The 24576-nt window shown below is 40.6% G+C and overlaps 1 protein-coding gene across 3 annotated transcripts in view; it reads right to left on the bottom strand.

Moving 5' to 3' along the window:
• Positions 1 to 780: 780 nt before the first annotated feature.
• ITGA6 (integrin subunit alpha 6) overlaps positions 781 to 24576 on the bottom strand; it is a 179756-nt gene continuing 155960 nt past the window's right edge. The window contains exons 21-26 of one of the 3 annotated variants that reach the window (XM_069225341.1): positions 14222 to 14323; positions 12975 to 13085; positions 12779 to 12877; positions 10239 to 10364; positions 9078 to 9208; positions 781 to 2594 (exon numbers count right to left, since the gene is read on the bottom strand). In XM_069225341.1, coding sequence (XP_069081442.1) covers positions 9101 to 9208; positions 10239 to 10364; positions 12779 to 12877; positions 12975 to 13085; positions 14222 to 14323 — 546 coding nt within the window. In that variant the 3' untranslated portion in view covers positions 781 to 2594; positions 9078 to 9100. The remainder of the gene's footprint in view (positions 2595 to 9077; positions 9209 to 10238; positions 10365 to 12778; positions 12878 to 12974; positions 13086 to 14221; positions 14324 to 24576) is intronic. The other 2 variants (XM_069225340.1, XM_069225342.1) reach the window with 2 other exon arrangements.

Here is a 24576-nt window from a genome sequence, read left to right as displayed (position 1 = left end):
GTATCCTTTGTGTGACTAGTATAAGGCAGAGCTATATATTCAAACTATTTTGGAATCAAAATCCAAATGTGTTTCACATATATATATATGTGAAACACATTTGTATTTTGATATATATATATATATATATATATATATATATATATATATACACACACATATATATATGTATACACATCAAATGAAGATTAAATATAAGCATCTTCTGTATAAGAAAATGTGGTATCAATGCTTAGCAAAGCACTCATTCCTCAAATTGTCTTAAACGTAAAGCCCATCTTTGGTAGACCTACAAAATATTATTTGACACATATTCAATATTTTAGACTGTGATAGAGGTAAATCAGGTCTACAGTGACTAACATTCTGACCTGGGATCAGAATAGCAATTACCTTCTCCCTGCACCACAATTCCTTTACCTGACAAAAGTGGAGGTTCTTAGAGACATGCAGAACACCAGCATTAAACCACTATATTCAGGAGATAGAATTATTTCTTTGACCAGCAGAGGAGCAATCATTTTGACAAATACAGAAAATATCCTCTTGACATACCTTAAAAAAAGACTTCTCAAAAATATGAATTTAGCACCGGTGACAATCCCTGAAGAAAACAAGCAAACCCACCAGTGAACGTGTCGAGTTAGTAAATGGAGTGCATTTAAACCACTGAGCACTGCTGCACACCTCTAGTTGAGCAACAAAGATTCAATGTAAAAGTTTGGATTTTTTTTTCTTTTTAGTTCTATGCATGTGTAGCTTAAAGCACAGAACTTTTTTGATGGGTTTTTAATAGGTTAGTGGATACTCTAATCACACCATTCAAATTGCATTGAACTAATTAAATAATTTTAACGTATAGCATTTCTAATAAACACAGTAATTTTGAAGACCAGGTCTTGCAAGAGTCATTTGAAAAGCCTTAAAAAAGGGCTGAATTAATTACAGCCACAAATTCAACATGTGTCTTCGTTGCACTGCAGTACAAATTAAAATAATCAAGAGAGTTGCAGAAAATGGACAAAAGGAGTGAAAATTAGTGTTTGGGCTTTCAAAATCTGCCTCATCGATGTACAATCTTGTTCTTCTGATAATAAACTAGTTAGTTTAAAGTCAGAGTTTGTTTAATTTCAGGCCCCTTTGGTTAGGTCTACTCACACAGAGAAGACTAATGAATAAATACTAGAAATGTACTTCCATCCATGCCATTTGGAATAAAAAGACACACTTGCTCCGTTTTTATCCTCCTAGCTTCAGGACCATGAAAAACTAAATTGTGCACAGTTCTCCAATGCGCACTCTTCCTAGATATGTCCTTTTTGTATTGTGTCCACTATATACAATGCATCTATAATGATTGGCTTATGGCAAAATAAATTACAATTGTGCCAGTCAATTTAATCATGTCTCCGTTTCAAAGTTCAGTTTTCTAATTTGAAGGCACAATCTGAGACACTTCAAAGTCAGCCTCTTCCTGATTTAATCTGTAAGCACTTGCATATTTAAAAACAATAAGGTCATGATAGTTTGTGAATTTATATTATTCTGTTGCTAACATTCAACACTTTCAAAGGTTACTGAAATAAATGAGCTAGCCTAAATGGAATCTGAAACCAAAGGACATGTGAAAAATAAATACCGAGATGTCTAAAATCTTACACCTAAAATAAGAACATAATATTTAAGTCTGCCTTAGAGCAATTTAGTGATCACAAAATTTGAGCAAATTGAGATTTTGGACTTACTGGCGAGGATAACTTCTATTGCACATTTACTTTAAGAGCAAGTTTTATTTAGTTCAGTGTGCAGCTGTCTTGATTTATGGCAAGGAATCGTTTTACACTGCAGCTGAAAAAGTACTCCCAAAAAGTAATGAAAGACTGCATATAGAAATGTACAAAAGGAAATGATATTGTGGGTGTGGAGTGAGTGTAATACTTTAATTTTACAATGTGTCACCACTTCTTAGAATGCTATTTTCAAGCTTCATACAATCAAACGCACACACACACACACACACACACACACACACAAACAAAATACATAAAGACATTCTGAAGTAAAAGACAAGACCTCCAGGTCAACACGTGTTACAGGCATCCTGTATATCTGGACCATGACTGGCAGTAGTTTGGTTGATGGCAGAGACACCTGCCACAGATGGCCCAGGAAGAGCAGTAGTTAGGTTGATTGCAGCAAATAGAACATGTTCAGTTGCACCCAGTGCACTACCGGCAAGACACCAACATGGCATCATTATAAGCCCAGATAGGGACATTAGTATCCCAAAATGTTAGAGTTGTGCAAACCAAAACTTTGTTCATGTGAAACGTATCCACACAAACAAAAACTGTAGGCTCACAGGTAGGCCGGCAACCATTATTCCTCAAATTTAGCCATTTTAAAATGTCTGTTCTGCTCAATGTGTTGTCCTAGGAATAGCTTTCATTTTCGTTCCAATTTGTGACCCACTGTTTTTTTTCATTTTTGTTTTTTGCTTTTCCATCTTTGAACTGTCGCTCTTCTTTGGGAATTCGCACAGCATGGTATCGTGGGACACTGTCATCGTACCTTGCGCGTTTAAAGAATCCACACTGTGGAATGAAACAAAGTTTGGAATTAAGTTATGGTACGGGAAAAGTAGGAAGCCTTTCTGTGAATAAGTGCCTACAACCATGTTATTTGTGCAAAATATAACACAGAATACAAGGTGCAGCCAAATGCTAGAGAAGAAACAAAAAGCAGTTTCATGCAGAAAGTGCAGTTTAAAATGAGGTTTTGGCTATTTAGGTAGCAGAAAGAAAAACTACACATCAGGCAATTTTGCCATCAAGCTAAATCCACTGTTATTTAAAATAAAAGTGTGCGTTTGCTTGATAGAACAGCCGATAACAATGATAACACCCGAGAGGAAATTAACGGTCAGCACCAATCCACCAACTTAACCCCCCTAATTTTAAAGACAAAACATATCTCTGAATCAATGCAAGATAAACAATGACTTAAGATGCAAGGGTTTTAGCAACCGATGTTTTTGTAGTGGAGGGGACAAAATGAAACTAGGCATGAAGCAGACAGCCTTTACGCAGAGTAATGGTCACCCATAATCAATTCAGTTACCTATATTAAACTATGAAATGCAGTAAAAGTTGTGTATTTAGGGATAAAGTCAGTGTCTATAGTATGGTAGTTTGACCAAACTCCATCAACTGTTTATTAAAAATTTTTTTAGATGAACTGCAAAAGTAATCTCAGGAGTTAGGAACAGAATGGAAATAGGTTTCAACTTATGTCCGAATATTAAATTGGTATGTTTTCCATTCAACAGATTCTAAGCCTCAAAGTGATCACAGTTGCTATGAGAGGGGCTCAACATTAGTTTCTTTAAGCATGTGATTGATGTCTATGGGATGTCGAGGTAGGGGACTCATTCTGCTGCCTCATCACCATTTGTCCTCCCCAGCCTCCATGGTACTCTCTGGAATCTATGTTAGCAGTCCATTAGGCTCCACCCATAGCACTCTCACGTATTCCCTCTAACTCATACCCCTTGTTGTGGCACCAGGTCTCTATGCAAGAGAGGTGCCCAGGTGAATGACACCCCATCCTGAGCCAGTGATGCAGAGTGTTTGCTTACAGTGTTGCCCAATATCTGGTCCCATCCTTCGTTGTTCCCAGACTGTTCTCCATTAGCCCCACCCACAAACACCTATGATCCGTCCTATTTTCCCCTTGTGCCCTCAGGTACCTCCCCTACAAAGGGGAAGTGGTCATGCACATGAATTACATACCCCAGTGTGATGTGGGAATGCTTGCTGGTGCTACCTCTGCCCATACTGTGCTAATTATGTGTGTGAGGGGTGTGTGTGTGTGTGTAGTTTACACTGCTGCTGTCAAACCTGCTCTGCATATTAGTAAAGCCTGAATAGTTTCTCAGAAGTACTGCTGATTGAGTCATATGTCACTAAAAAAAAAAGTGAATCTTTGCTGTAAGGTGCTTAAGTTAACAAGTATGTATTGGTTCAAATTAGGGTCCCACTTATTCTTTAGGCACCATATTTAAGTTCTGCTTCAGAAAAGCATATATCACCAGAGTCTGAAAACAGAGGAATGTGACTTTGGGAAAACCAAGGAGTAAAACCACTTGGCTGCATAGCAACAATGCATTGCCAGCTGTCTGGCCTCACTGATGGTGTCCATAAGATGTGGGAAAGATGCAAATATATGATTTCATAAGGCTTCAAAAGTCAAGGCACCAAATTTAGCAAACTAGATTTTAACCCAGTCCTTGTGCATAGGCCGAAGACGAGGAGGTCCTGGCAATTATTTGGGCTGCGTGACATAAGTTCCTCAGGTTTGACTAGCACAACTGTCTGCTGATATTGATGCAATCAAAGTTAGCACGCTCTTTGACTATGTAAATTTTTAACTATTTCGTATGAGTGCTTTTGGGGAAAAACCCATGCAATGGTCCCACATTAATTGATTTAAAGGGCATTACAAGCTATGTTATGCTACTAAGTGTACAATGCTCCCAAGAATTCAGCAAAATATATTATTGCCTTTTTCAAGTGGATTGTAGATTTCCCCATTTCTTTATCAAATAAAATATTGCTTAGGTATTCATCAGGATCAGCATTACCTTTTCCTTTATACAAATCTAAAAGTTTTTAAAAAAGAACCCAATAAGCTGCAAATATGATTAAAGTATTGTGATATTGTTACCATAGCTTACTGTTCTGACCATCAAGGCTCTCTATTCCCCCTTAGGCACTCCCCATTCCATATGTAAGGCATCTGTTAGGAAATTCACATTGAAGAAGGAATCTTAGAAGAGTCTCCCTACAAGTAAATTTCAGGGTGTCTCCCGTGGTTGGTTTTTGTCTACAGTCTGAGATGCAAACACTAAATCCTCAGAGTCCCACTTAAGTGATGACCACTGACTCGCAAGCCACTTCTCTAGTGTCACAAATAAAGATGTGTATGTGGGAGGCACTAGGATACTCAAGGCCATCATTTCAATTCTGAAACACCAAAAGCCACTCCAAAACACGTGATCAGACATAACTTCAGATTGTTACTGAGGAACATGATAAATACAAGGTTAAATTAAAGCTAGTGCTGCTCCGCTTTTGCTGAAACAAATTTCAGTTCACCAACTGCTGAACTGTGGGAGTACACATTATGGCTTCAGACTGCTGCTGTGGTGCTGTGACCAGAATTAATTTGGAGAACATTTGTGAAACAGGCTGGATAGCTAATGATGTGCTAGGAAACAGATCAAAGCTATAGTTTGGTCTTGGATTGCAGCAGAATGTGAAATTCGGTATCTTCCCAGTCATCTTCATTGGGAAACTACCTTCTTGTAGCAGAGAGATGACTTTGTGCAAGTTTGTCATTCTTTGAGCATATACACAGTTTTAACAGCTGTGGGAGGAGCAGTGTATACACCCAGGCTCCTTTTCATTTAAAACCATTTTGATGGCTCTTTCTCAGAAGCACCTCAACCTCCTCGAGCAAAAGAGAAATGTGGTTGTCCCTCAAATATCTGAAGTGGCTCCAGAACCCAGACTTTCTGCCCTGGCTGAAACTCAACCATAGCAGCCTTTTGGTCATACCACATCTTCTGGAGTTGTTGGCTGGCCTCAAGGTTTTTGCTTGCCTTTTCCATGTACTCTGCCATCCTTGAACGTAGGCCTAGTACATAGTCCACCACATCTTGTTTAGGCTCATGGAGAGGTCTCTCCCAGACTTCTTTTACAAGTGCTAGTGGTCCCCTAACAGTTCTTGGGTTTGCTGAATACAGTGCATCAGCAGTAGCACACTTCCTCTAGCATTCATGATGCCTAGATTACTTTGAGGGTAAAACAGCATACGCCTTCCCTTGACAGGAGGAGTTCGGAGGTCAGAAGGAATACGAACAGGCTTGGGTCTTTGGTGCGTAGTCCTGTACCACATGTTTGAAAGAATAGGTCCCGAATTGAGAGATACTGCACTCATGAATTTGAAGACCTTTGCAAGATTGTGCAGGCTGTCGATAATATTGAATGCCACAAGCCAGTCTTTCCAGTGGTTTGCAGTGCATGCCTGTCAAATGTATTGCAATGCTAAAGGGCACCCACTGCATTCAATAGATCCAGGTCTGAGCATCAGGATTACACTATGAAAAGGGTTTAAGACGAGGATCACAGGAAGGACTGAACAAAGTTAATATTGATTCTTAATTGTGAAGTCAGAATCCTAGGTTTACAACATGCTGGATGAATAAAAAGCAGGAAATAAACATGAGAATAGTGATAGCCATCGGCAGTAGTCTGCATGAATCTGGTAACAAGTTCTTTGGGGATTCCTGCCCAAGCTGTATATTTGCATTGCAGCTGGTTTCCATAGTATGGTTCTTACACGATCGTGTTTAGTCGAGTGAACATACTGGGGTGATGTTACATGAGAAGAGATTTTAGAGTTTGTCTTTCAAGATGTCAAACATCACCTGCATATTACATTTTAATGGGTAGGAACTTCAATAACACTGCTCAAAGGAGCCCTCACCTAAAACTTGACACCACGAGTCTTCAAATGCATTTACACATATATCAAGAACTTGTAGGTATGAAGCAAGCAGCAAGGGTGCGGTTTCATCTTGGACTAAACAAGCATTCTTAAAGACAACAGATCTTGCTTGTGAAAGATCTATTGGCAATGTCAATTTTTTTCCAGCTATGTTCGCGTCACAGATTTTTTTTTCTTTTTTAAAACTTTCAACCGTTTTGCACAGCAGCCATGCTTCTGTAGAACATGGCTGGAAGAACATTTTTGAAGCAAACAGATCTCTCATAGCGAAACCTTATTGGCTTTGCCACTGTTTGTTACCAGATGTTCTTGAGACAAGTGGACTGCTCTTTCATTAAAACTACATCTGGCCAATTATGTGATCAGATCAAGAGAGGGTGCATGGAAACGAGTTAATGAAAATAAAGCACAAAGAAAAACTTTTGACTAAATCACTGAACTAAATACTTGACTCAGTCCTTTTTAAATATCTCCCTGAACTGTCTTAGGTGAGACCTAAAAATGAAGGTCTTTGCAAGTGTGTGGTTTTCTATGAATGCTTGACAAACTTTAGCATTCACTAAGGGCCCATTTAAGCGGCAGTAGTAAAATGGAAATATTCCACCACTAATCATAGGCTTTCAAAATAAAGGAGTTGGGGTGGAAGAGCTGGGTATAATTTAATAAAAAAAATGTATTATGTAATGTGGTAGAAAAGTGGAACTGTGATGCAGCAAGTGTTGTCTGTGAGGTACAAACTATGTAAATTAGCATGTTTCGGTTCAAATGCACACAACACAGAAATACTACCTGGGGCTGTTATCTGAAACTGCAGGGCATAACACAGGAAACCAGCCTATCAGGTCGGTATGCTATTAGTCATTTTAAGGAACAGGGCAAGGCAGATTACGCTCATCTGTGGTCGGGAATTGGTGTTCCTCTTGGAATCAGTAGGAAAAGAATGTTCAGTGAAATCCTGGCTGTTAATCAATGCTAATAATAAATTCCTGACAGAAGATTACAATGTTGAAAGTGGTGTGACCCTATTCACCTATCAAAGCAAATGCATTGGACATTTAGGATTACTCACTTATATTTTCTTTTTTCTACCTAGAGCATACCTGGAGATACGGAATACTGCATATGTACAGGATCACTGCTCTCTCAATATGTGGATGTCATACCGAATAGCAAGGTAGTTATCTGCCCTTGTAAAACCCTCAATGCATTTACAGTTTCCCCATCATTAATAAACAGTCTATAAGGCACTGATCGATTATTATTGCGTCCAGGAAATATGTTAACCTAGAGTTCATAAAAGATTAATTGGCTTTGTCCTGGTCCCGAGAATGGTCTCTTCATACACAATTGGTGTAAACATTTGCGACTCCCACAAAGTTATATTAAAAGTGGTAAAAATAACTACTACAACCTGACTGATCATCCGATTAACTTTAGGAGCATTTTACAAAACATTCATCTTTGTGATTCACTCATAGGATGACTCTCGTGAGCAGACTTCCATCATAAAGAGGCATCCACTAATGCAAAATTAAATCTTCTTCTGCGTTCGATTTTTCAAGAGGAGATGGGAAAGTGAAAAACATAAGGCTTTTAAGGACAGTACTTCAACATCCTAAGCCACTTTCATCGCACCAGAACTCATGGGAAGGATTTGTGGATCTACTGGAAAGTGTTGGCCATTTTAGGGGGCCAGGAAGGTCATGAACCTCCTTTTTGGTGGGGGGTCCATAAAAATCTGGAGTATCTCCTTCCAGTACTTCCAACTCAAAATGTTTGATGTAAAGCAGTAGTGAAAGAGTAGATGGTTACGGGGTGCTGTAGTGTGAACTACACAGATCTCTCAAATTTAAAACTAATGCGCTCCCATAAAGTGTCCAGTTTCAATATGATAAAGTCCACTGAGAGTTTGATTTTGGCACCTTTGGTTCTCACATTATAAAAGGAGATTGATACTTGCATTGCCTAATCTGCAAGTAACAATGTGGTGAGCGAGGCTAGTAGCAGAATTAACCCAAAGTATGTTGTTATGAATGTTCACAAGGGATGGCTTCAGTATTGTGCTGCCAGAAGATGTGAAGATAAACTTCACAGCAGTATCAAGCTAATGGTAACTTCAGTGTGTATAAACAAACAATTCTTTACATATTTGAATAAGGACACATTTAAGCAAACAATAGGTATGACCATTTTGAGGTTATAAAATGCACTGTGCAGGACCATGCATTGAGCAAATCCTGAAGCTCTAAACGTTACAATGTCGAAGAACATAACAAACACATTTATCTGCAAGTGTGCTTGGATAAATATTGGCGTTTGTGTCAGGGATAGTAGTCATAAGTAGACATATTTGGCGTTAATAATGCAAACAAAGCAAACACATAAGCAACTTAGCCAGTTGTTAAAGTGAAATGCGTGCACAAAGCTCTTGCAAAAAGTTAGATTATGTAGCCACCACACCCATACCACGTCCCAAAGCTAGCAATCAAAAATGATCGATCAATTACCAATATCTGAATGAAGATCAATACTATGCATCAGAAGTTAGCCTTTCTTTATCAGATGGCTGAGCATGGATCTCAGCCTTATGATATGCGGCATCATACTGATCTTTCTTAGTTGTCTTGAAGAAACCGCACTACAAGGAAGCAAGGTATTCAGTCAATATTATGGATTTGCTAGAGTAAAAAAACAGAAGTAAAATATGCTATGTATTCAGACAATCAGCAGATCTGCTCCCAAGTTATACCTTCCTTATTACGGCCTGCTGGACTACTAGTGTTCAGAACCTTTAAGCTACACAACACTTGTTTTCTCTCAAAACATTGCAAACTGCATACATCATTAAAGAAAAAGTGAAAATATGACTTTCCTGCACTCAGTTATCCCACTTACTTGATACCATGTCCATGGCAAAATTATCTGTGACCAATAATCAGCTGATAGAAGAAATGCTTGAATTATTCTCAGCAATTGGCTATTTCTCGGGCCGCTTTCCAGTCACGCTTTTGTCAACCACTATCCCATTCCACACCAAAAACAGCCATATGCAAATCAGCCTTGATCCTGCTCCAATAGGAACAGTCCCATCTGCAGCGACAAACCAGGTCCCTTCTAGACAGGAACAAAAGAAACCTCAGACCAGTTTTTGTCTAACTATGCCTTATCAATGAGGTTTAGCTTGAGTACTCTGGCGTGGTGAGCACGGGACCCATATCTGCCACACTGCCACACTAAGGGTGCCTACTGCAACAAACATCAAAATGATGGATGGAATGCTTGAATCTCAGACACTGGTGTTTGCATGAGGCCGCATTCCAATCCACCTTTTCTACCCACACTAAAATTTGTGCGAAGCAATAAGTTATCTTTGTGAGGTATGTTGAACCAAGGGTGGGGGTGGGGGGTTGGGGAGAACAGCTTTCTGCATGCCAATACGGCAATCCGAACTATGGAGGCACCAAATAAAAGAAAGGTTACATGGGTTTTTGGTCTTAAAAAAACAAAAGAACAAAATCTTTCAATACATGATATAAGAGTTTATAAGGCTACGCCAACTGTATAGTAATACAAGAAGTGAAATAAAAAGGGATTCAAAGCATGCCACTTTTGAGCATGGGAAGCATTCTTGAAGTAGAATGCAAAGGCTAATTTTAAAAACAACTTACCTTCCACAGTAAAAACACCAAGAGAGCAAGCAACAGAATTCCAGCAAGTATAGCAACGAAAATAATCCACCAAGGCACTCCTGTATATAGAGCTACTGTCTTCTCTGGGAACACAGTAACACGAATCTGAAGAGGGACAATGATGAAACTAATTAAAAGGTAATTTTCTCAGGGAAAAAATACAGCAGAAAATAAAGGCTTGATCCCCTAACCTCTAAGTTGAATAAAGAAAAATCATCAGTCTATCCACAACCCATAATAACATATACATATAACAAAGGTTAAAGGGATGTTATAGTTATGTGAAAACATCAGTAAAAACATGCAGTTTTAAACTAATAAAGTCCACTGAAATTCACTAGTTCTAGTTATCTCAAGAAAATACAACTCACACTCTTGCCATGCACAGTGTAGTCATCAATGATGTCTTTTCAGATGTTGCATTGATGTCATCAATGGTGTCATAGAACTTTTCACCACCACGCCTATTTCCTGGTCACTGGAGGCACAGGCTCTCAGCCTGCCCTGTGACCAATCACAATGCTGCATAAAAGCAGCGTTAGGATTGCTTGAAGCGCCATGGCTGGGCGTTCCCAGGCATACTGGGAGCCTGTGCCTATTCTCTCCAGCTCGGCAGCTCAGTGCCAGGTTGGAGTGAGCACAGTGAGCATGAGTGTTTGGCCAGTCTGAGACGGCTGGCCAAACATACATGTGCACTGAAGGGGAAGTGCTGTGCACTCCCCCTTTGTCCCAGTCATCCCCATGGCCCCGCCCCTTTAAAAATAAAACAATAATAAACCCAGTTTATTATAATTTTATTGTTAAAGGTTAGCAGAGGTTTTTGCTCGCAGCAGGCAACACTCCTCCACCATAGCGGAGAAGCCACCCATGATGTGAGGTAATTAGCAGTGCATTAAGAGGGCAAGATTTATACATACTTTAGGGCACGAGTTATAGTTACTTGAGAGAACTATAACTGGTGAATTTCCCTGGTTCTGTTAGTTTAAAAACAGTATGTTTTAACTGATATTATCACCCAATGAGAACGTCCTTTTAACCTTTGTGGTTTTTTCACTGAATTTTTAAAGTTTTTAATGTAAAGTGGGATTCTAAATTATAGTCACTTAAACCTTTTTGTTTTTTTCTGTGAATTTCTATGTTTTTTTAACGTAAACTAAGATGTCTATCACTGTGCGCAGCATGAGGTTGGGTGTCTAACCCCTAGGCTGTGTATGATGGTTGGTTGGGCACAGGGAATGGCCTGCAGTCAGGTTTTGCATCAAACTCCCATGGACACCCACTCCACTGGGGCACATGGCCTGTGGCCATACACAGAATAGGGTTGGATGCAGGACCTTGCCCTAGCCCAAACTCTCTGCAAGTAGCAGACCCCCACACCATGCACAGATTTCAAGTGACAAACATGAAATTGAGGGCAAAAGCATGAATGCACACAAAATCTGACAGCAAGAGCAAAGAGAGGAATGGATGGCAGGACATTCGTTGAGAAGGTATAAATAACAGAGCATACACAAAAAGGGGGGTGAAATACAGCAAGTGTGATTAGAATAAAAATACTCAAGCAATTAAAAGGAAACTGGAAGTAAATAAGTGATGACCGCAGAACTGAAATCAGTTTAGGTGAAATGCTAAGACCATACACTGCGTACAAACTGTAACGAATTTATGACACATTAAACTGGAATTTAAAAAGGTACAAGAATTTTTTATTTGCATACAAATCCACCAATGATGGCTTTTAGGTATAGTATCATTCACTTTTTCCAAGACGTCCACAACCAGGCAGAATCTTACAGGTATGATGGAAAATGGACACTTGCCAATGTTAATGTAGGTCAAAGAGGTTACCACCTACATTAATGCAGGAACAGACTTCAAGATGCTCCATTATTATATATTTTATTAAGTTCATTTTAGTATGTGTATTTTCTCTCTCTTTGGTTGGTCACAGGACGAATGTTCATGCATCTTTATTTGGAAAAATCCAAATTATTAGACCGTGAGAGATTTTCTTGTATGTGCTGTGTCTCTTTGTTTATATAAAGCACTCAGCTGCTCAAGTAACTAGGTTGGGGCTATAATATTATTAATAAAATATACAACATAGTTATATGTGCTCCATTCCCATCAATCCTGCATGCTGACAGCTCTGGGTATGTAAGTGAATGCAGATTGATGGTACCCGCTATGCCCCTTGTGGGAATCTGTGCATAACAAGTTAGAATTTGCCAAAAGTTCAAACAAGCCCTCGGTTTGTGAACTATATTTAGTTATGCATCAAAGGAGAGAGCAAAGAATACTATGGTGGGTAAGAATAGTGAACAATATAGAAGCTTTCTTTCTGCTATCATCAGAAATGGGGTGAAAACAGTACAAAAGGGTGTTAGGGGTCAACCCTTGCAGTGGCCTCCTCACTAATGTGTAAGAAGATCGTCCAAAACTAATAAAAGTACACAAAAGATATATTTTTTTGCAAAACCCAGTTAAACAAAATTTTAGTATATATTTTAATCACTTACTTGAGTGCCTGCATTAGGAATCTTAATGTTTGTAGCCGATGAATCAACGTTGATAGTAGCATTAACAAGAATGTCCAGGTAACTCAACTCTGCATATTCCTGTTTTAAATGTATTTTCACAATATGTTAAAAAGTGAACTGCATTGAGAAGTAGGTGACGGCAGTCAAGGGTGATTACTGAGATGGACAGACATACCTCTAGGAAGGTGCTATTCCATAGCCTTGCACGTGCTACTAGGACAGCGTTGATGTCGAGCCCTTGTAAGGGACACCTTATGTTTACACATTTTGCATGGCCATTGCATTCCTGCAGTAAAAAGAAAACATTAAGCTTAAAACGTGTTGGAAAATTGATATGTGATGAACACAAGCACAAAATTATACTGCCGGATGTGACGATAATCTGCCTTAAAGTTTTTGTTAATCTGCTTTATAATTAGTGCAGCGCTGCAGGTTTTGGTTTATCAGCTGAAACTGGAGTCACGACTCAATAGGTTCTTAACTGGTCAAATCTAAAGTAGGTGCCTCAGGGTAAATACACTGCACTAAAATCCAGCAGATTTTCAAACTCGACACTCAATACAAATTCAACACTTCTATTTGCTTTTTCTCCGAAATGTTTAGAAATCAAACAATTTCCATAATGCTTACACCAAATTATTCAAATGTCCGACATTCAAAAATAGATAAAGACACTTAATTTATACTCAGGCTAATAAGGCAGCATCATGAGGGAATGGGTCCTGAACATCTTTAATAGGACAGAATTGCAAAGCTGGTTTTCTGTTTGCATGCCTTTGATCTTTTTAAGGTCCTCCATAAAAGGTACAGAGATCAACAGTACATTAGGCATTGTGGAAGGTGACAGAATACGTTTTATTCTACTAGATAGAACATAAAATGACATTGTAATGTAATATATACCATAATATCAGATTAAATAATGTTATTAAGAATACAAAAGTATGTCTTGTGCAGAGTTAAAGTGCCTGTGAAGCTGAAATTTCCCAAGCAATTGTATTTGGGAACATGTAAACAGAATTTACAGAAGTCTAGAGCCATCATCCAGAATACAAATACGTGTCATCTTTAGAACTGTCATACACAAGAAGTAGGATGGTGGAGTGAAAAATTATTATTAAATCGGAGATTTACATTGTGAATTAAGGGGGTCTTCCTGTTATTGGGGCTGAGTTGATGGAGTTTTTCCAAAGCGAAGTACTGTGTAAACTTTGCTATGGCATCCTCTGATTTTAATTAAATTGTTAGCCTCTTGCCCCTAATGACTCATGCAACAACCCCTTAGATGGTCCATGTTCAAAGACTGTAAACAAAATATAGACACCAGTCAGCAAAATTCGAATTTGTTTTCTGCCTCAATAAATATGGAGCATAGGCTGATTATGCTAAAATAAATGAAATGGAGAGCACAAAAAAAATTACCAGCTTCATATATTTCCTTTTCTCTGAAAATAGAAATGATTTGTCTGCAGTTTGCGAGTTCTTTTCCCCAAGTTCTCGTTTACTTCTGGTGCTAGGAGATGCCTGTAAAATAAAATTTCAATCCATGTTCAAGTAAGGAAAATGCACAAGGTTAGCCCAACATTACACCACCAAAATAAATTAATGTCTGTGGAAATCAACATGGCTTAGAATCCAAGTTACAGAAGGCAAGACAAAAACACCTAAAGTTTAACCATTAACTACATTGTATAAAATTACTACATACCTTCAACGATCTATGTAAAAAAACTGAACAACTAAAATGAATGAATTACATTTATTTGTTTGGTTAATAAATATCATTACAAAATAAAAAGTCAACACACCGATCCGTTTTCTCTCCACCACCAGGTCTGATAAAGAAACCCGAATATGGAGAGGTGAAGCAGCGGGTTAGCTAAAATCTTTGCATAATAACAGCAACACTGGCAAAGCCAATAGGTCTGTGTTTAATGTGCTAATGCATGCAACGTTAGCAAATTGGAGCAAGACACACAAACGGGAGCCAATAGAGTATACTATAACAGTAAAGTAGGCCCTTATGTAGTTCAGTTCAAGCACTTGAGTGGAGGCAGGCGGAGACACCTATATAGCAAGAAGCATTATGTGAGAGATGAACACTCTTGGGCTCAGTTCCCTTGGACCAGATAATTCTCACCTCAGTGCCTAATCTAATTAATGGGTCCCACTCTGTAACTCTGGGCAATAGCTTGGTTAATCTCCACAACGGCCCTGAGAGCACTTTGATGCCTGGCTTCACCCTGGGGGTTGCCCAGGAGTGGGTGCCTCATGGGGAAAAGCCAGGAGGGGTTCCACAGCGGTATGCGTACAGCACCTTGAGACCCTAACGGGTGAGTAGTGTGCTATACAAGTGAAAAGTTTACATTTACCAATCAATTACTTCTATACAATTGCCACTGATAAACAGTAGCTAAAATGTTTAAGTCACAATGTGTCTGTTGACAGTAAATGCATCTGATGAAACTCTTAAATATTTGTTAACTTTTTTCTTTTATCAGTAGAGCATACACTACAACATCAACAGGTTTTCAGCGAGCACAGTATATCATAACTGGAATGCAGATAGCATAGGAACAGGATGAGCAAACACATTAGGGGGAGTGTCACCTGGCATTAAACATAGCAAGCTGACTTTTTTTGTCATATTTGTTACAAATTGGCTTGTTGGTTGACCACAACCCTAGTCAGGGTAAGGCAGAAACCAACCCTAAATTAACCTGTGTTCATCCTCTAGTAGCTTGGCACAGAGCTGTCAAGCTTAACTTAGATGCAATGTTTAAAGGATTTGTGCAACACTTAAAACACCAAATAGATCTGGAATTAATAATTAAAGCAAGACCAAAACAACAAAAAGTCAAAGAGTAGAACTGAAGATATTTAATTTCAAAGTTTTAAGTAAACATTGTGACAAGAAGTGCTATTTGAAATATCTGGTTGCGGTGGACTAGGACAAAGTAAAAAATTCAGATCGACCACGATGAAGCATGGGCTGGCTAGAGAGACCCTGTTAGGCCACCTGCACCAAAGTGCATTAAATACTGGTTGCTGAGTGTTGTGTGGATCGATGTCGATGATGTGTTGCGCAGCCTCGGTGATGCGTTGGTTCTGAGATGCAATGCAGAGGGAGGTCCTGTTGCATTGGATGATCCTGTTGAAATGGCTTGTGATGCATAGCGTGGTGTTGAGGGTACATTGTGCAGTCGAGACGATGCAAAAAGCATGTGCCGGAAGAAGGATCAAGCAGTGACGGCTCTGAAGGTGATACACTGAACCCAAGATGTAGTGGTGATGCAAGTCTTTTGCGAAGGGTCCAATCCACGCAACAGCAGTGATGCGTCGATTCTGCTGGAGGAGGTGCCGCTCAGCAGAGGAGATGCCTCCCTTCCACTGAGAAAAAACCTTAGGCCCACTGCCAAGGGTCCAGGACGGGGGTGGCATCACTTGGCAGGGTAGACTCACAGATGGCAGAGGCCAGGTGCAGAAGCAGAGAGATTGAAGTCTTTTAAGCCCTTGAGACTTCAGATCAGGAGGTCAGCCAACCAGCCCTTAGAGTCACTCTTGGTTCAAGTGATGCAGATCTAGTCCTTCTGACCCAGGCAGAGAGCAGCAGGCCAGTACAGCAAAGCAGGAGCCCAGCAGAGTGTTGTCCAGCAGAGTGGCAGTTCTTCAGCATCAGAACAGTCTTTCTTCCTAGCAGAGTATCCACATGCCTTTGAAGTGCACATGGGTCCTCCTTTCATGACCCAGCTCAGACTCACTAAAGGGGGGGTATACAGCCCTCTGTGTGTGGGCAGAACACAACCAATTCAGGTGTGAGGCTGGGTCCAGCTCCCCCACCCATACTACTATGGCCCATCAAGTCACACCTAAGCTCCCATTCTCTGAGGCTGTCTAGGGGGGATACAGAAAGCGCTGCTGTCACCCACCCCAGATGTGTGATCCGGGACAGGCAGTAGCCACCAAATGGCTAAAGTAAGAAAATGCCAACTTTCTAAAAGTGTCATTTTCAGAATTGAAATTTAAAATCAGACTTCCCCATAAGTTTGGGTTTTAAATTGTGATTCCAGAAACACCAAACTTGAAAAATCTCTCTCCTCACAATTAGGAATACAGTTTGAAAATGTAATACGGTAATCCCAATGTTACCTATCGGAGAGTTAGGCCTTGCAGTAGTGAAAATTGGCTATGGGAGCTTTTCAATACCAGGACATGCAAAACTTAAAACTACATGTCCTGCCTTTTAAATATATTGCACCCTGCCCTCTGGGTTGTACAGCCTACATTATGGGTGACATATGTATACAAAGGGAAGGTTTGGGCTTAGCAAAGGGGTTATTTTGCCAAGTCAACACAGCAGTGTAAAAATGCGCACGAGGCTTAACAATGACAGGCCTGAGACATGATTAAGGGGCTAATTAAATGGGTGGCGCTATCAGTGCTGCAGCCCACTAGTAACATTTGAATACAGGCCCTAGGTATACATAGTATCATTTTACTAGGGGCTTATAAGTAAATTAACTACGCCAACAGGGAATACGCCAATATTACCATGTTTAGAGGAGAGAGCACAAGCACTTTAGCACTGGTTAGAAGTGGTAAAGTGCACAGAGTCCTAATACCAGCAACAGCAAGGTCAGAAAAGTGGCGGATGTAGGCAAAATGCTGGGGTGGGGGGATACCACTCTAAGGCTGTCATATGCCAAGCTTCTGCTACTTTACATTACTGTACATCTTTAATCCATAATTTCAACATGGGTTGAATGGTCTGCAGTCAATGTATTAATATATGGCTTTGGGATAGCAACAGGTGGAGACAACATTTTTTCTATTGTTGTAACGTGGAATATTATCAAAGTCCTGTAAAAAACAGCAATAAGTGGAGAGGGTGTATGTTGGCTTGTGGAGGGTAGGAGTGATTAGCTAGAGCAAGGGTAATCACAAACATTTCCTGGGAGCCAAAATGTTTAGTCTGTGTTGTGACAGAAGGCCGCACTGATGCCAGCAGGGTGGTGGTTGGGCGTAAAGTGGGTGTGTTGGAAACGAAGCATGTACATCAAGTGGCTGAATTAAACTGCACAATGTAGAACCAGAAACCATGGGATGAACCCCAGTTTCCCCACTTGACCAAATTGTGTGATCCTAGGCAGTTGCTTTATTTAACTTTCCCTCCTTTTTCATCATTATCACTTATAAGAGGACCTCAAAATACATGACTTCAGGATGTGCGCTGTACAAAAACGTCTCCTATGTTTGGACTTAATCACTATTGGCATTGGTTAAGGGGGGAGCATGAATGTTTCTGGATTCATGTTTAAAAACTATAATTTTTTAAAAGATACTTCTGAATGCACTGACAGAATCTGATTTACTAAGGTGAAAAGGTTTTGCAGGTTATTTTTACAAGTTTGCTGTCTTTAAAAATGAAGGTGTTCCTAAAGTTAAGCAGAACAGTACACCCTAGTTACTTCCATTCTTTGACAGAACTTCAGCATCAAATGCTTGCTATCTACTTAACATCTTTTTAACAATAGTGCTAAGTCAAATAAACAGCAGCCCAGTGCTGCTGTTGCCCAGGAAACTGTATTTAAAGGTTTTGGGAGCTGCATGTGGCCCCCGGGCAATACTTTGAGTATCACTGAGCTAGAGAGTGACGAAAGCCGCTACCCTGAAGGCCTGTCCAGAAGAAACTTACAAGTACCCCATTCCTCAAATTCCATTCCCTCATTACAAAATAGCTGGTTTCCAACTGACAACCAACTAATAGTGGGCATTCAATGGAAAAACTCTCATTTAACAAAGAGGGCCAGGTATTATAGAACTGGGAACCACACATGACTATGTGGTAACGAGGCTCACTTTCTTTACTCTGATCCACAATGTGACTTACTGCTTTTCCCTTCTCTGTTCTCTCCTAGTCTTGCATACAGATGTGCATTAATCACTGTGGTGCTACTGTATGTAGCTTCTTAGGCAAACTATTTTTCTTCCTCAACATCTGACTAAGAGTATATAATGGTAAACAACCACAAGATGGAAGGAACCTACCTTTGCAAATGGTACACGTGCAGAAACTGGGCAGTTTCAACATATGGAAAATATTTACTAATATTAGAGAAGTTGGCAGATGGGGGAACAAGCTTCATAAGACGAAAGGTAAACTGAAGTATAGCTTTTTGTTAGTCTCTCAATGTCACAATGAAATTCCTTCTTCAACTTTTTCTGGACAGTCCATGTGTTTTCTCCAGTGATCTTGACAATCCTCAGAGCCCAATGGATGTTCTCCTTTTACCATTTCTGTGGAAATCAGTTATGTTCTGATATCTGGATAACACCCAACTGGAAAGTAGTGACACAGGACCAGGCCTTTCTAACCTGTAAATCTCTAAATCTCAGTGCTCCTTAATTGGGGTTCTTGCCCTTCATCATGTTCTGTGATATGGGTGAAGAATGACTGTGAGATGGGTGGTGTTTGAGTTTGCAGGGTGAGGGGTTACATAGGTTTATACAGACTGGTGAGTTTAGGAGTTCACTCAACATCTCTATGTACATACCAAGATAGGGACTTTGCAAAGTCCATCTCAGATACTGCAACCTATGACTTGGTCGCTGAGGTGCTCCATTGCCTTGAAACATTGAGATGGCTAACTGTTTCACCCACCCCAGTGTCTGTTGTCCTCTGATCGTATGAAAGCTGAAGGAAGGTGACATCTAGTTCTTGAAACCATAGCATCAGGTCTGATTGTGTTGGCAGGATGGAGTTGTTGTTCATTGGCTCCACAGATTCTTAAACATCTGGGATTATCTTTATAGCTGTTATAGTTTGAGATGATGCTGGTAAAGGGGCTGGTCACATCGAGCCATACACCTACTAGTTACCAATGGCTATTGATTGTCCCAGTATCTGCCGTGAGTGCCTTGGTCCGGTTACCTGTGCCACCATAAAATCTCAACTGCAAATGCTAGCTGCGGAGATACAGCCACCTGCTCAACTATGCTTAAAGGGACATATTGTGCACTGCACTCTCTACTTACCCATGAGCACCGAGTCCAGCTGGGCCCTTAACTGCACTCTAGTTAAATGGACTGGCTGCAATGTAGGCTAGAATGGAAAATGTAGGTACCAGTGACCACCACCGGGTCTTATATTCAGCATTTATGAGTGACAAGCGAAGAATACTACCTTTCACTTCCGCATGAAAATATTTCACGGGCACAATGAAAAGTTAAAATGTTACTATAATGATAATTTTGCTGGTGGATGGGGGAGTAGGAGAGACATCAAGTTTACTTGGTAAATGGAGACAGGTTTTGTGATGAAGAGCACTGTGTTCCCCATTATTAAATTAGCTCATGAGATAAAACAAGGTATTTGGTCCTTGGATGGTAGCCTGAAATGTTAATGTAAATGACATTTATACACTACAACTACTACCCATAGGTCTATAAAGGCTAAACGAAAGAAGATAAGACCTGACTTTATGAAATGGAAAGGTGAGTTTTAAGACTTTTGCTGAAGTTTAGGTATGTGTCTGACTCCTACCTAGAGTGGAAGATTGTTCCATAGGCAGGAAGCTAACAATAGAAATAATTTGCCTCCATGTGTGGACTTAATGAAGCACAAAGGAAGTTAGAGGAACGTTTGCTAAACACTTTGTACACCAGGCACAAGGCCTTAATAATTCTTTTGTGTAGAGGGAGCCAATCCATCTTGGTGAGTACAGGATTAGCTAGTGATAAATGTCTGGTTTAAGTGTTCAATGTTGCAGCTTACTTTTGAATAACCTGCAGCCAACTGAATTGACACTTGGTGATCTCAAGATAGAGGGAGTTAGCATAATTCAATCTTGAACCTACAAAGGCTTAGACCATGGTGTTTCCGCCGTACTATGACAGACATTAATAAATGGATCTTACTTTATGAACTAGCAAGGCAGAGACTATAGATGAAATCTAAGAATTTCAAGTGGTCGTCTAATTTTACTTCAAGTGACATAACAATGGTCTTATGAGTTAGAAACAGACTACATGAGTTAGGCTATATGGAAGGAGACCAAAGCGGAGGATTGTTACCTTCTAGCAGAACTTCAGTTTTAGCAACATTTTTCTTTAACCAGTTCTGATCCTTCCATTTTGTAATATTCACAGAAAGAAAGGCAAACTTTGAAGAGGCCATTATAGTTAGATGAATATTTTGGTTAAAACATAACCTTTTAAACCTCAAAACCACTGAAAGTCATCAGTTATAATTTACTGAAGTAAATACAACATGCACCCCACTCATGGATAGTGATCTAATCAATGTCATCGTAGAACATGTCATAAATGATGTAATATGTGAGGTCATAAGCAAGGCATGGTGAGGGTGAAAGATATAGTTACTTCAGTAAACCGTAACCGGTGAATTTCAAGTTAATAAGACCCACTGCTAGGGACCCTGCACTCCAGGGACTAAGAACAAAAGACTCATCTCTGGAAGTGCTTGAATACAATGCACAACTTCTCCTGGGGTCATTAATTTAGTGTGTCAGTGTTTTATAAAATATTCCTGGGGGGCTACGGCTGCACTCCCTGCAACCCCCCACAACACTTCAAGCTTGCTTTGATGGTGCCACTGTCCCTCCTTGGGACATCACGGGAACGTAAATAATAAAGGAATTGCACTATGGGGTTCTCCAGGAATAAACAGTGAATATTATATGACCGTCTCTGGTCACTCACAGAGCTTGGCTATGCATTCCCATCATGCATTTGTTTTATTATGCTTGTGGGAGCCCCCCACAGCTTCAAGGGTAGTTAGGAACTCTAAGGCTCCTGGGGCCAAATGCAGTTACCTTAGAGATATAGAGACAGATTTACAAAGCCCTTTTACATTTCTTCACGGTCTGAATTGGTATTTCGGACCGTTAAGAAATGTAAAACAGCCTTTTTTGATGTGGAAAGGCCTTTAGGAATTCACAAATAGGGATTACCTGTTTGGGATTCCTAGGCTGATTTACAATGCATTTCCTAAATGGAATTTGGGCATTTAGGAAATGGAAATAATGTTTTTTTTTTAAAAACTGAAATAGAGCACACACACATGCCCCCTGGGAATATGTGTGCTTTACATGTGCGCCACTATTTTGGGGTGTACCAAGGAGGACCTTTTGCCTATTGCCATCCTTGGTTTTGCATTTCCCAAATAGCAATTTAGTACATCTGGCCCCTAGTTACTTTAGATAACTCAAACTATAATAGGAGAATTTATATGGTTTTGTACATTTAAAATGTGAGCCTAACTATAATGTCCCTTTAACCTTTCCTTTGTTTTTTAAGTAAATGTCTATGTTTTGTTAATTCTATTTCCCCGACTGTAACATCCTTGTAACCATTGTATTTCTCAGTAAATTTCGACTTTTTTTTTTTTAATGTAAAGTCTTTTTTATTACTATATGTTAATCAAACCACCCGCCGCCAGGCCCTGTGGGCAACCCCTAGGACAACCCAATCGTTAGGCTGTGTGCAGCAGGAGTTGGCAGCAAGGCCTGGCCTTCAGCCAGGCCTGTGCAGCCAACCTCTAACCACCCAACCCCATGCGGCCACCTGCGCTGTGCACAGCCTTTGACCTGCGCGATCAGTGGCCAGATGCTGCGGCCAACCCCTCTAACCTCCCAACCCCACACCGGGCTGACCGGTGGGAATATTGTAATATGCGTTCCTGCCGGGCTGACTGGCGGGAACAGTGCTAGTGTATTGGCCTTGGCTCCTTTAAGGAAGCAAAGGTCAATATCCTAGCCCTCCAGCACCCTCGGGATGTGCACTGTCTGCCATGAAAAAAGCTGGTGGAAAGTGGGGTTGTAATCATCTAGGCAGTGCTGAGTTGAGAGTTGCCCTGGCTGGTTACAACTCCGACCGCAGTCACTCCATTGGGAACAATGTTTCTGGTGGTAATGGCTTGTCCTGGCGGGTCTGCCCACCAGGGTTGTATTTGGCGACCTGATCGCCACAGTTGCGACAGTCCACACGCCACCGCAAGGTTAGCAGTCCTAGGTCCGCCAGCCTTGTAAAATGGCCCTAATTTCTGCTCTCAATTCAAATGTAACTATAACATTAGTATCAAACATTTTGCTAGTCTAACTCTGTGACATCACTGCATGGAGAGACCGTTGCAATTACATTCTTTCTCTCTCACTTCCATCCCTCAAAGGGATGGAAGAGAGAGAGAGAGAAAGATAGTGAGAGAATGACAGGACCGTGGGGGGAGCCTGAAGGCCCCACAGTCCTAGCCACCTCCCTACGTCCTTTGTGAGCAGGCATTGCTCCCACAATCAGGGAGCTGCTTTAAATGGCTGCCCCCTGCTAGTGGGCACAATGCTTTCATCTGTTTCTCTGCACTCATAGTTGCATGCAGGGAAACAGATAAAAATACTGCTTTCTGGCAGCAGGATCAGACTTTGTTTGCTTTTGCTTGATGGGAGGCCACGCAACCCCCTCACATTACATCTCATTAAGGCCCCGGGGAGGTGGCGATGCCCGGGGCTGTAGGGGGGTCCATGCGGCCCCCACATCATATCAGTTCAAAGCCCCAGGGAGGTGGTGGTCGCCGGGGCTGTGAGGGAGCTACGCGGATCCCCTACATCACATTAAGGCCCCAGGAAAGTGGAAGTCCCTGGAGCTGCAGGGGAGGGGTCACAAAGCCCCCCCATCACAATTCATTTGAGCCCTGAGGAGGTGGCAGTCCCCGGGGAAATAATAACCCCAGGAAGGGGGCCCTGTGCCTCACTCATTTTTTTTTTTTTTACATGCCATCGAGACCTGGCCCACCCGGGGGCTTTAGAAAACACAAGCACTGGAGCCTACGCTTTTTTTTTTTTCTTCATTTTTGCCACAAATTTGCGGCAATTTCTTTTTTTTTTAAACTTACGTTTTGCTCAGGCAGTGGTCCCTCTGGGACCCCAACACCAGAGTTAAGGGGGTCTCTACCCTGACTCCTTTTCTTTCTTTTTGTGGGACTTGGCTGAAGTGGAGTCCCAAAATGCCTGCCAACACTTCTAGGTTGAAGTGTTGGCAACCAATCAGAGCTGTGCATTTCCCTGCACGAGCTCATCAGAGATATACAAATTTGTTTTCCGTTTAATATCTCCAAAACTACTGGACATATTTACACCAAATAAGTGAAAGTGGAATCTGCACCCCGAAAGCTATCTTTCTGCCAAATTTGGTGTATCTCCATGTGGCAGTTTGGACTGTACTCGTGTTCAAATGTCCTATGGGAAATGCAAATTCTTTTTAATCCCTCCCCCCCTTTTCTCACCCCTGCTTGACAGATCACCCCAAAACTTTACATGCGCAACAAGAATCATTGGGGCACTTTTTTTTGGGAAGTTTTATGAAGATTCGTAAAACAGTGCCAAAGATATAGCCAAGTCAATGGAAACATGGTCCTCACTATAACTGCCTAGTGGCACTTGCCACTATGTAATCAATCTCTCTCTCTCTCTAACTAAATGGGAGGCACAAAGGAGGCTGAAGACAATACATTATTGAAAAGCTGTTTTTTGGGATCTTCCATTAAAAAGAGCGGTTAACAATTTCAGGTTGTTTCCTTTGACACTTTAGAGTTCCAGTCTGGCAACTAGGATACTGTGATATACGGTATCAACGGCCACTAAGAGTTATAGCATGATAAATGCAGTCATATGCTTTTTATCTGTTGCTAATGCTATGGCCGGATGGAAGGTGACAGGTCAATAATTAACAGTCACTTCAAGGTCAAGGCCAGGTTAACTCAAAGG

Source organism: Pleurodeles waltl, chromosome 3_1 (assembly GCF_031143425.1).
Source record: "Pleurodeles waltl isolate 20211129_DDA chromosome 3_1, aPleWal1.hap1.20221129, whole genome shotgun sequence".
NCBI classification, from domain to species: Eukaryota; Metazoa; Chordata; class Amphibia; order Caudata; family Salamandridae; genus Pleurodeles; species Pleurodeles waltl.
Note: the sequence above shows the minus strand (reverse complement) of the source record. Positions and strands in the feature narration are given on the sequence as shown.